Raw genomic sequence first — 11,888 nt, forward strand, 5'->3', positions numbered from 1 at the left:
GCCGCAGGGGAGTGGAGAACGGCATTGTGGGATTGAGTCCTCCCATCGGACGATGCATTGACAGGAGAGAAGAAAAAGGGGAAGAAGGAGAGACGAGAAAGGAGGGAAAGAAGCGGGGAAAAGGAGGGAATGGGTTGCACAACCCTAGCAAACCAATAGAGAGAGAGAGAGAGAGAGAGTGTTACCTCTTCCATCGGGAAGAAGAAAGGATTGTGCTGCCATGGGTATCCCATCAAAAAGCAGCAGCTCTCCTGCTGCAGCCTGTTTGCTGAGCCTGGCCTTGTGAAGGACAGACAAAGAGCATATTGCAGCCCTGGAAGCACGACTGCATCACACGGTAACACACAAAAAACACACACATCCACACAGACGGTCTCCTGAGGCTCTGGCAAACTGCAGCAAATGAACCAGCCACACATGTACTCAGTGACAAATGCAGGTGAGATGCATGTGTGCACACATTCACACTCGCTCGCCCCTTCAGAGGACAGCCGGCGGGATCAGTGAAGTGAGCTGTCAGTCCGTCTCAAACAGGAAGTCTCAGCCTGAGACCTTCATCTGAACACCTCCACCGCGGGGCCGGGGCTCAGCCTGCTGCTCCCCGCTCGTGTGTGGGTTCAGCCTCACAACCCAAGACTCTACACTTCATCTGGTGATTGCGGCTCCATCTCAGCGCTGAGGAGCAAGGGAACTGACAGATGCTAAAAAAAAAAAGAAAAGAAAAAGAAGACAGGAGACTGGGAGAGTTCCAGACATTTTCACTTTACTCTTTGCCTGGTTCCTGGCGAACCCTGTCGTGATTCCTTCAACCGGCACTCATGTTTCTCCCTGACACTCTCTGGGCTCTAATTAGGCTTGTAAATAATTATTGCAATTAAAGCCTACAATTAGGAGGAGTGAAGCACAGCCATTAGTTTCACAATAAATGTCATGAGCGTTCTGCATAGGCACAGGGAGGAAATAGAGAAACGCTGGGCCATTAGGAGGCAGACAGACAGAGAGACGGGCTGACATGCAGCACTCACAGCTCTTAATTATAGAGCTGATTATTCTGGCAGGATGGCTCTTGGACTGTTCCTCTGGCTCAGAATCACAGTGACAACACGCACACATACGCACACATGAGCCACACACAAATGTATACACGCCTGGCATCAAAGCACTCGTATAAACACCTCGTAAAATGAAAGAAAAGGAAAATGAGGAGTGATATTCTTCTAAATTCAGCTCATAAACATCAGTAACACTACATGGACTGAGACTGCAGCTTAATCAGAGATTAATAGTGTTGTTTCAAGATAATAAGAGGATTTAATCAGGTTCAAGGACGGGTTTGTTACCCAGGGTGCTTAGAGTGGGGGTTTCTGCTCAAGATTGACCACCTCCATTCACATGTACACTCTATTTATACTTTTAATTTCTTGCCGTTACACGATAAATATGAATTCTCCTACATTCTGCCATTCAAACGTGTATCGATCATTTCGAGAATTCCCCGTGGTTCAGCGATGAAACAAAGGTGCAGCCTGCGTGGAGTCTTTCTTTGTGTTGTTTTCCAGGGGCTGTGTTTGTGGGAGCATCAGCTAAAGGAAAACTCAGTTAGACTGCAGAGGCAGGAGGTGTCAGAGAGTCTAAGGATCAGGTATCCTCTTCCTCATTATCTCATATTATGTCAGAGGGCCAGTGAGCGAGGGGCGGGGGGGGGGGGGAGACAGCCGTGAGGTCTAAACTGGTATTAAAGGATGAGCAGACACACACTCCATGAAGCCAGACACAAACAAACCCTCCATAGGGTCTCACACATCTCTGGTCTGGAAATCCATTCATACTGGACTTGACCCGATCGAGTCTATTTGGAAAGCATCGCACCTGAAGCAGACGTCAAGCTACGGGGGGGCCTGTTCGCTGACAGCTCCGCAGTCGGCCAGCACAGTCTACTGGGCGAGTCACTGGATTCACAGCTTGTTACGAGGCCCTGACCTCCTGCTGGGACTTGGGGGTGAAAGTGGGAGAGGGGGGGGTGGAGGGGTGGAGGGATTGATGGGGGGAACGGGAGGTAAGAGGGTGTTCAGGCGAGGACCCCGGTGCACAGGCTTCTATTAATTAGCAGCTTGATGGAGGCTGACAGGACGTGTGCTGCTATCAAATAATGAGGTTAGGATTGGCCGATGGTTCCAGGGCACAGAACCTGATTAACACTAATCCTGGCTTAAGTCAATTAACAATGCCTGCAAAGGGACTCATGCAAATGAGGGGCCTTTGTTAGGTAGGCTCACGTGGAGCTAGCAAACAGCGGCTGAACATTCTAACATGTAAAACACGGGAAGAACATGGCTGAACGGGGCGAGGACACTCATATCCGTCATCAGGAGACCCAAAGAGTGGACCTGCAGCAAAATGGCGGTTTATTAAAACATGATTAAACTAAGGGGGGGGGGGGGGGGCATCTCTAACTGACCCGCTGAGGGACCCCTTCAGTTTGATGAACACATTCAACCCTTGAACTTCCCACAACCCCCCCGACCTCGCGCTGCTGAGAGACAGGAAGTAAACAGATGGAGAGCACACACGCACATTACGCCGAACACACGGAGCATGTATGTCAACACAACATGTGCACACAATCCTCCAAACATCTCTGATTCAGACAGGGAATAAGGGTTTGTGTAACACGGACACGCATTCTGAACGACCATGTAACTTGTAGAGAACTTTCTATTCAACAGCTGGAGTTCATATGTTATGAGAGACTGAGGACAGACAGCGTAACTGGGTCAAATTTAAACTTTAGAATGAAAATGACAAATAAATCAATGGAATATTTGAACAAAACATCCTACAAATTCAAGAAAGAAACTTCTACACACTGTAAATACATAATTATGGGCAAAGAACAACTTTATCTATAACTTCAAACTACACTAACACACACGTGAGAAAGAAACGATCACACGTGTAGAAGAAGCTGCAGATTAAAGGAGCTTCACACGTGGGAACAGGGATGAGAAGCGGCTTCCGAAGAACGAAGAGCATAATGGCCTCATCAATAAAACTGCATGTGCATATTGACAGGGGAATTTATCCTAATTTGTCCAGGTGTCAATATCAAGTAGAGGGAAGCAGCAAAGCATCTCCGGCCGAGTTTCCAAGCTGCAGCTCCCGAGTGTGGATCTATCCAGGGTGAAATAAAATGCAGATGTGGGATCCACATGTTGTCTTCTCACTTCTACTCTTCACGGTTGCCTGGTGTGAGCGGCATCTCTTCATTCCCAGCTGTTCCATATAAAAAAACGAACCCCATTTGACCCCAGTTGAAGATCTACTTTAGGTCTGATTTACCTTTCTTCATAATTCATGCAGCGCAAAGCCCAACCACGGATTCAACGGGGGAATCGGGGGAACATTCAGGAAGTTATGAGAGATAGATCCCTCTTACCTCCTGTGGGACGCAGAGAGGCATTTCACATTCAGAAGTAACAGAGGAGAACATTCAGAGTTCTGGTTTTCTGAGCCTCAGTTGGGGGGGAAATAAAACTCGAGAAGGAGTGAGAAGATTTGCTAAATGAATTCAGCATCTATCACAGCAGACTCTTGATACCTGTGGGGCTGTAGCGGTGGGTAGTCGAGTTAGCGGGACCATTTGTTGGACTGACGCTGATGCACAGACGGGAGAGAAACACAGAGATAAGGGTCAGAGGTCAAACCCTTGGTCTTGTTCATTCTCTGGTAGCTTCAGGCTAGTCGGGCTGCCCCGAGGCCAGTACGGGGTCACTGGGACGGCGAGGCAACACTCGTTGAGGTAGTGGTTTCCAGAAACAATCAAATAGAAGAAAGGAAAGAAAGGGCTCAAGAGAAGGAGATAAAAAGTGTTCATTCTCCAGACACCTTCCTTCCCCTCTGGATTATTATTCCTCATCCAAGCAACTTCCCGTAAACGCTGACATATATGATAAGAATAGGAACTGGGCTTTTACAGTGAAAACAAACCCAAACATCCAGGATAACACACAAAAGCCTGTTTGAATAAGTGGCCTGGACATGAGCCAGTCCAATCTCCTCAGTCTGGAGGGTGTAGACAGTAAACACATGAAACAAACAGCCCCAGACCAACATGGCTGCCGGTCGCTTCAAGTCTGCGTGAGCCACAACACCTACAGTGCACAGTGGAAGGCCTGGCTCCAAGCCACCGTGTGTTCCGTGGCCATTAACACATGAAACCAGCATGTTACACACACACACTAGAATCCTGCATAATGATGAGCCGGTAGCCTGTCAGCTAATCTGAGCCAGGACGAGGTGTGAATGAATCCTATTTCCTCTTGTCTTGATAGGCTCTGAACCCATTTCCTCCCCAATCTAACCACACCGGGCAAACAAAGGGACTGGGGGATAATGGGGGGGGAGAGGGGAAGGAGAACCAGAAAGCACTGGGTAGGCAGGGGGGGGGCGGGGGGGGGTCGTTGGAGGGAGAGCAGGTTGAGTTGAGGGTCCCCAAAAAAAAAAAGACTTGAAAGAAGACGAAAGAATTCATGCATGGATTTCAAATTTCACAGCTGAGCACCTGGGAGAAATTGCCAGATTTGAAAAAAATAAAAAAAGGAGGTCTTCTTTTCTTCTTGTGTGATAATCTGTGAGCTGTAATGTTGCCGTTCCATACGTGGAGCCGGCCGAGGGAGGGAGGATGAAGAAGAGAGGAATTGGAGGTTGTGTGTGTGTGTGTGTGTGTGTGTGTGTGTGTGTGTGTGGGGGGGGGGTAATGTTTACTAAAGAGGGAAGAAGTGTATTGGAGAGTGACAGCAGCACATGGCTGGACGCCTCTATAGGGGGAGGACAGTGTGTGCGTCTGTCCATGAAAGACGAGTCTGTTTTACAAGCCGGGCTCGGTGTCCCTCAGTCGGTCATGCTAGCAGGAATTTCACACTCATCCTTATAAAAGAGACGGCCACTGTGTCACTGGGACCACTGTTAAATCTGTTAGGGTCCATTATGTACTGGTTTGAGCCACAGCCGTAAACCATTACAAAAACCAACGAGCTCCATTACAAAGTCAACAGCTCTCTTCTTCCTTGTGATTTACGTCTGACATGATACAAAATGTACCCTCTTTATTTTTCTTAGCGTGTGTGTGTGTGTGTGTATGTGTGTGTGTGTGTGTGTGTGCATTTATTTATTAAGGTGTTTTCAAAAAACCTCTCCAGGCAGAACTAAGGCCTCCGCCACAGGTATTACTTCAAAAAGAAGCTTTCAGATGTTAAATCTTGATTGTTTCTCCATGAATAATACATCACAGCTCGGGCTCAGCGGACCGGCCACTGACCAAAGCAGCCGATATATAATGTGGACACTGATTCTCTGCCGTGTGCGGTGGGTGTGGAACCCTGCTGCTGGGTGCCAGCGGCAGGAACAGCACCGACCACAGAGGGAACGGAAAACAAGGCCTCGTGATAAACGTTGATAATCCAGCCCCCCCCCGAAAGACCATTTATCCCTTTGTTCTGCATTGATGTGTGTATCGACAATAAAGGCCTGAGGTGTGTAGTCCTTCTGTTTGTCCCTTCACTGGCCTGACCCCCCCCCCCCCCCCCCCCCCCAAAAAGCAGAACAGTACAAACGCAGGACGTTGAGAGAAGAACCAGGTGAGGTCCCATTTATTTTGGAGAAAAGCGAGAGAGGGGGACTCGTCGGTGAACGGCAAAGCGCTCATGCAAATTCATCCGAGTGAATTTGCATGAGCTGGCAGCAGCAGCTGGTTTAACGATGCTCCAGCTGCCGCTCACATGTGAATCCTCCGTCTACCTGTTTGATTAGAGCCTCTGCTGGAGTCGTGGCCGCTCCGCTGCAGGCTCAGTGAATCTGCCTGTATGTAAAGCATGGGCTTTTCTACAGTAGATAAACCCTAAAGCCCCCCCCCCCCCCCCCCCCCCCGCCGCGCGCTTCACCGTATGGAGTTTGGGCAGACGCTACGTAGTGGGCTTTGTTTGAGCAGAGGAACATGAAGTATTCAGTTTGAAATCGACAGCTTTTGATGCAATATTAAATGCAGTGAGGTGTTTTCAGGATAGTGAGACCTTTCAGAGGGATTTTCAGATGACAGAGACAAGAGACGGGAGACAGGGAGGAGAGGGAGGAGAGGGAGGAGAGGGAGGAGAGGGGGACGTCTGGGAGGCAGCTCAGCTGAATTTCCGGAAATGACTATGACCCCCCCCCATCACTGCGTTTGCCGCCGGGCACTCAGCCTCGAACCGAAATCGCTGTATTATTTCATAGTCGCACACAAAGAATCACACAACATGACTCAAACATGTGATCTGGCAGAAATCCATACATGGATCGGCACACAACCGCAGGATGCACAGGGACAGCTGGAAGACACAAAGCCTGCAAAAACGAGAATCCTGTGAAAATCCGAAGATAATACCACAAACATGTTTTTCCTTTTTCTTTTTTTTCCTCCAATACAGGCACAAAAAATGGATATACACAGATGTCTGGAGATAAATCTTGAGATGAAAACCTGCTGTTATGTATTTCAGGACTGTCAGTAATGATACAGCACCCTACAGGAAGACACACACACACACACACACACACACACACACAAACACACACAAACACACAACTCATACTGCTCCTGGAGAAGGAGGAAGTCACTGAGCCAGGTCTTTTCATCAGTTCCACTGCACTGACTCGCGTTGGGCAAATTTCACCACGTCGTTAATATGGTGGATGCTGTTGTCATTACATCTACAAAGCAAAAGCACCGTTTAACATGGCAGCACCATGGATCGTGTATATGAAAGAGGGAGCAGTTTAATGTGTTCGGGGGGCCGAGTGAAGGATGGTGTGTAAAAGAGAGAGAGGGAGAGAGAGAGAGAGAGGGAGAGTAAAGTTCTTTCACATGACGAGAGATAACTCTGGGTAGGCGTTGGAGCCGAGTGGAGTAAGAGCCCATCTAGAATAATCTATACATATGCAGTAGGTGTAATCTATACACACGCGGGCTGAGAGAAAGAGCCTGGATGAAAAGCCTCTCCGAGATCCCAGTTGAATACTGATTGGGAGACTGGTGCCTGCATGTGTCTGTAATTATAGTCTTCTTTTCTTTTTTTTTTTTATGTGCACGTCGTGTACATGGGATTTTGGAGAGCCGGTGCATTATGTCGGTACCTATGCAAATGAAAGCTGAGGGAGGATGTGTGTATATGTGTGTGTATGCATGAGAGGAGTGTGTGTCTGTGTGTGTCCCTGTGGGTGCCTGTCTGCATGTTTGTATTTACGGAGGCTTCACACATCCCACGAGTCTCAGCCTCGCCGCTACACACACACACACACACACACACACAGACACACACAGAGAGGTGTGAGGGCTGCAGGGAGCACGAGTCCAGGTTCTGGAGCACGGCCTCGGCTCAGCAAATATTACCCTCTCCCAATTTCTGTCTCCCTCTGTCCTCCAGTGTCTGTCTCTTTCCTGCGCCCTCTGTATTCTCCCCTTTCCCACTGTGCCAAACACAGAGGGCCTCTTTGTTATTCAGAGTAGGAAATGCAACTGGAGCCAAATCTGCCCCGGTTCCTGTTTGATATCATCCCTCCTTTGTTCTCGCCGTCTCCCAGCACCAATGCGTTTGGCCTCAGACTGCATCAGACAGACACATGGGAACAAGCAAGGCCCATGGACGGAGGTGGGTCTATGTGATGTCCTGGACGTGGAACTTCCAATGTGCAGCTCGAGGTGACATTTAGGGTAACAATGGGAAAGAAAGGTCAAACCGATGATTTGGACATTTCCAAGGTGGCTGCGGTGATTTCACAGCTCCAGTGGATTTACTGGAAAATGCAGCTCGGTGTCCATTACCACAGAAGCTCAATGTGTCCCCATGTGTAGAGAGAGCGGCTTCATCACAGAGAATACACTTAGTGTGAAACACATTTAGTATGAGCAGCTCCTTCCAGACTCATCAAATAAATGACATTGGAGACGCCCCAGGCTTTGAGGCTCGAAACATCACAGATTAGATTCTAAATAAATCAAATTGCATCCGTCCAGAATCACATATTAAAAAACATGGCCTCTCACTTGACACATTTATTAAAAAAAGGGTCTGAATGAGCAGTTCCAGTCCTGCCAGTTTGTCAGGTGCAGCTCCCAGTCTAACTATAGCTGCCTCCTTGAACATGCAGGGCAACGTCCCTAGAGCAGTTGAGAGCGTTTCAGTTTGTGTGTGTCTGTCTGCTTCCAGCACCCCCCCCCCCCCCCCCCCCCCCCCCGTGGAGAGAAGACAGAAGAGTCGAATCCTCTGAATACTAATAATATTCACCAACATCACTTCTCGTTCAGATGACTACCAGTTATGAGCTCAACATCAAAAGCGCGTTTCATCCACGGAATAAGAAGGAATAAAGGATTCGGTAAATATGGGAAAACAGACTTTAGAATCAGAACAAACTCTCCCTGACTGGGGGGATTCACGTCAGGCCCGGCAACAGAGTCATCATCCCACTATCAGATACGTGGGGGTTTGTGCATGGAATGGGAACACTGGGATTTTTATACTGGAAATATTCATAAAAACACATATAAGACGTTTTGACTAACTTGGTCTGGACCAAAATAAACTGTCTTTGAAATTTGGAAAATCACTGTCCGACTAACTGCAGGAAGTTGAGACTGCATTAAAGAGTAGAAGAAGAAAAAGAAGCGGAAGCAGCTCGTAGGATTGATTCTGGTCTTCACCTCCGACAGGGACGTTCATTTGAGAGAATTATTTACCAAATGAACCGGTTCATTCACTTTCTCCATTCAAACATGCATGTCCGTCTATTAACCAATCAATGTCAAGTATAAGTAGATAAATCCCAGGGAGGTGATGACGAACAGCCAATCCTGAATTTAACATGTGAAACCACAACCAACCGGATCTAAAGTTAACAATATCACAAAGAGATGTCATGAATATACTTTGTAAATATTAATAAAAGGGATTCATCAGAAGTATTATTAAGGACTGAGCTCTTACTGGTCATTTTAATGGTTTTACTCTGACAACAGGCGAGTGACTCAAACTGAGCAACTTCTCAGTCGCTTTATTATTTCCCTTTTGTTTTTGATAAGGATCAATAACACAACTAATCCTTCCGCAGCACAGTGAAGTTTTAGTCCCACTCTCCAAGGGGACAGAACAGAACAGTGGATGTTTGCTCCTCTCCCAGCAGTGGACACCAGTGTCTGACCAGCTCCTTCACCCCACACCACAGCCCACCTGTGAGCTCGGGCCAGCCAGTTGTTGAGTGTGTTAAAAGCAGCGATAAGGAGAGAGGACGACAATCTACCACCTCACACGTCTTCAGTCTCCAGGGCTGCCCCCCCCTGCAGCTGCTCCTCTTCTCCTCCTGTCACTTCTCCTCCTCTTTTCATCACTTTTTCTAAGCGACCACGTTTTCCTCCTCTCCTTCTCGTCTCCTCACCTCTACTCTCCCGTCGTGTCCCCTTCCACCCTCGTGCCCCCTCGCCTCCTCCTCCTCCTCCTCCTCCTCCTCAGTATGTCAGTTGCGTTGACGCCTATCAGCCTCTTCCCACCTGCCCCACAACGCTGTGTCACTTCATTAGAAATGAAATGAAAGGATGACCTTGCGCTCCGTCTCTCTTTCTCTCCACGAGTGTCTCTCTTTACTCGTTCTAAGTCACGCACTCCTCCAGCTGTCCCTCTTCTACCTCATCACTCTTCCTCCCATCCTCCTCTGCCTCAGCCGTCCGACCGACCAACCAACCAGCCGAGAAGTGCCCTTCATCTCTCTGCCTCTCGGTTGTGTGCCTTGTCTTTTCCTTCCTTCCTCCTCCCTGCCCTCATTCTTCTTCTTCATTATCAGACGCTGTCACAACGTCCCCTGCTGTGCCACCTGGGTTATTTATAGCTAACAGAGGGTGGTAGTGGTGGTGATGTTGAGAGGTGGGCCGCCCTGCTGGAGTGCACACACACACACTCACACAAACACACACTTTGGCTTGCCTTTAAACATACGTGCGCTTACACACACACACACACAGACACACACTTAAACCATCCATTCTCACCCACAAGGGCACTTTAACGTTTAGCGATCAGCAGCTTTGCGTGTGTGTGCCTCGGGGACACCTACCTGTCTCTCGGACATGACGTAGAGGTAGTTGCGGTCCAGGGAGAAGGCCATGTCTCTCAGGATCGGGCCGCCGTCCTTGATGACCGATATCGTCTCGTACTGGACGCCGCCGTGAGGAGGCCCGTCCACTCGAATCTGCAAAACACAGGAAGCAAACAGGTCAATGATTGTCTATTTATATCAACGTGACAGCAGGGGGAAGAAAACCTGACGAGGAGTGATTGACAGGGATGACAAGCGCGGGTCAAATAGGATTTGTAAAAACTGTTTATCATTGTCATTTCAGACAGGGGGGGGGGGATACTACAAGAGGGCTGACTGAAGAGAAACTTGGTTTTCAAGCACTTTCTATTTATTGCCAGAAATGTGTGCCACTCGTGTTATTATATGACGTCGGCCCTCTGTGGTCCCGAGTAGGATGAGGTTACAGAGACCGTGAGGAATCATTTTCCTGGTATTATTGGACCTCTGTGAAACCTCAGCTCTGTTTTTCTTTTTCCTGTTTCTCCTGATGAATGATGTTTTATAACGTGACGCTTTGAACCCGAGGCCAGGACCACCCTCGCAACGAAAGGGAAAAAACAGCACCGAAGGATTCTAATGACTTCTCCCAGTGGCGTGACCCCCCCTGACCTGCTCTTTTCTTTTTATTCATCAGATCCTTACGGCCAGAGAACGAAACCAGGGCAGTAAATCCTGAGCGGTGGCATGGGGCTGCTCGTGAGGCTGGGCGTGAGAGATGTCTCCCCGTGTCACTGGACCCTCCTCCCCCCCCCAAGAAAGCTGATGGCTCTATCATCTGTCCATCCCCGCCTGCTTCACTCCGCCCAAACATTCATCTATCCATTCAGATGGTGACAGCATCAAAGAGCAGCCAGACTCTCGATAAAACATCAGAGAGGGGAAAGTCAAGGTCACATGTCTGTCAAGAGAAGATGAACTGGGCACGTGGGAGGAGGGTATGTGGGCAAATGTGCACACACACACACACACACACACACACACACACACACACACACACACACACACACACACACAGGCCTTTGTGTTTGTATGCATGTGTCAAATGGCTGGATGGTCAAGTAATAAAAATGAGATGTAAGTTCACACAAGGCCCCTCGAGCTTTGCCTTCAAAGCTTGAGGGTTCCCCGAGTGCACGACAGCATGCAGGGCAGTCAAGGAGCCGAGCTCAAAGTGGTGGAGACTTCCACGGCTGACCTACGTCTGACCTTGGCCGGCTAATCCAAACACGGAACACGGGACATATGTGAAAACCATATAGGACTAGAAAGGCAGGATGTGGGGGCCGTGCCAGTCTTCATCTGGTTAGTGACAGGGCAGAGTGGAGGGAGACCACGGTGGACGGCTAGCCCTGGGTTGTTCTGTTCACCACTGTGACAGTTGTGTGGTTGTCGTGCGTGCGTGCGCGTGCATGTGTGAGTTTGTGTGTGTGTGCGCCCCCTAGGAGCGGTCTGTCACACTGTGATATGTGTCCGAGCAGGCTGCCACCAGGGATCACAAGATAACCCGACCTTCCCCCTGCAAGCCTGCAGTTCATCTGAATCAGATCGCTATCACACAGCCTCTCACCGCTGTCCAGGGGCCTCTACACTCACATTTGCTCACACACACACACACACACACACACACACACACATACAAACTACAACAAGGTTACAACAACACACCAGGCAGAATACTAACTGTGCTTTTACGCAAACACGTTTAATCAGAAAAATGTGCACGGAGA

General features: G+C 48.8%; 1 protein-coding gene across 1 annotated transcript in view; it reads right to left on the reverse strand.

The window, feature by feature from the left end:
- The window catches only part of plxna2 (plexin A2), a 141,256-nt gene that overhangs the window by 86,901 nt on the left and 42,467 nt on the right, over nucleotides 1–11,888 (reverse strand). Inside the window, 1 exon segment of the mRNA XM_053423986.1 lies at nucleotides 10,138–10,272. Within this exon segment, the coding sequence (XP_053279961.1) occupies nucleotides 10,138–10,272 (135 nt within the window).

The sequence above is a fragment of the Pleuronectes platessa genome, chromosome 6 (genome assembly GCF_947347685.1).
Source record: "Pleuronectes platessa chromosome 6, fPlePla1.1, whole genome shotgun sequence".
Lineage (NCBI taxonomy): Eukaryota > Metazoa > Chordata > Actinopteri > Pleuronectiformes > Pleuronectidae > Pleuronectes > Pleuronectes platessa.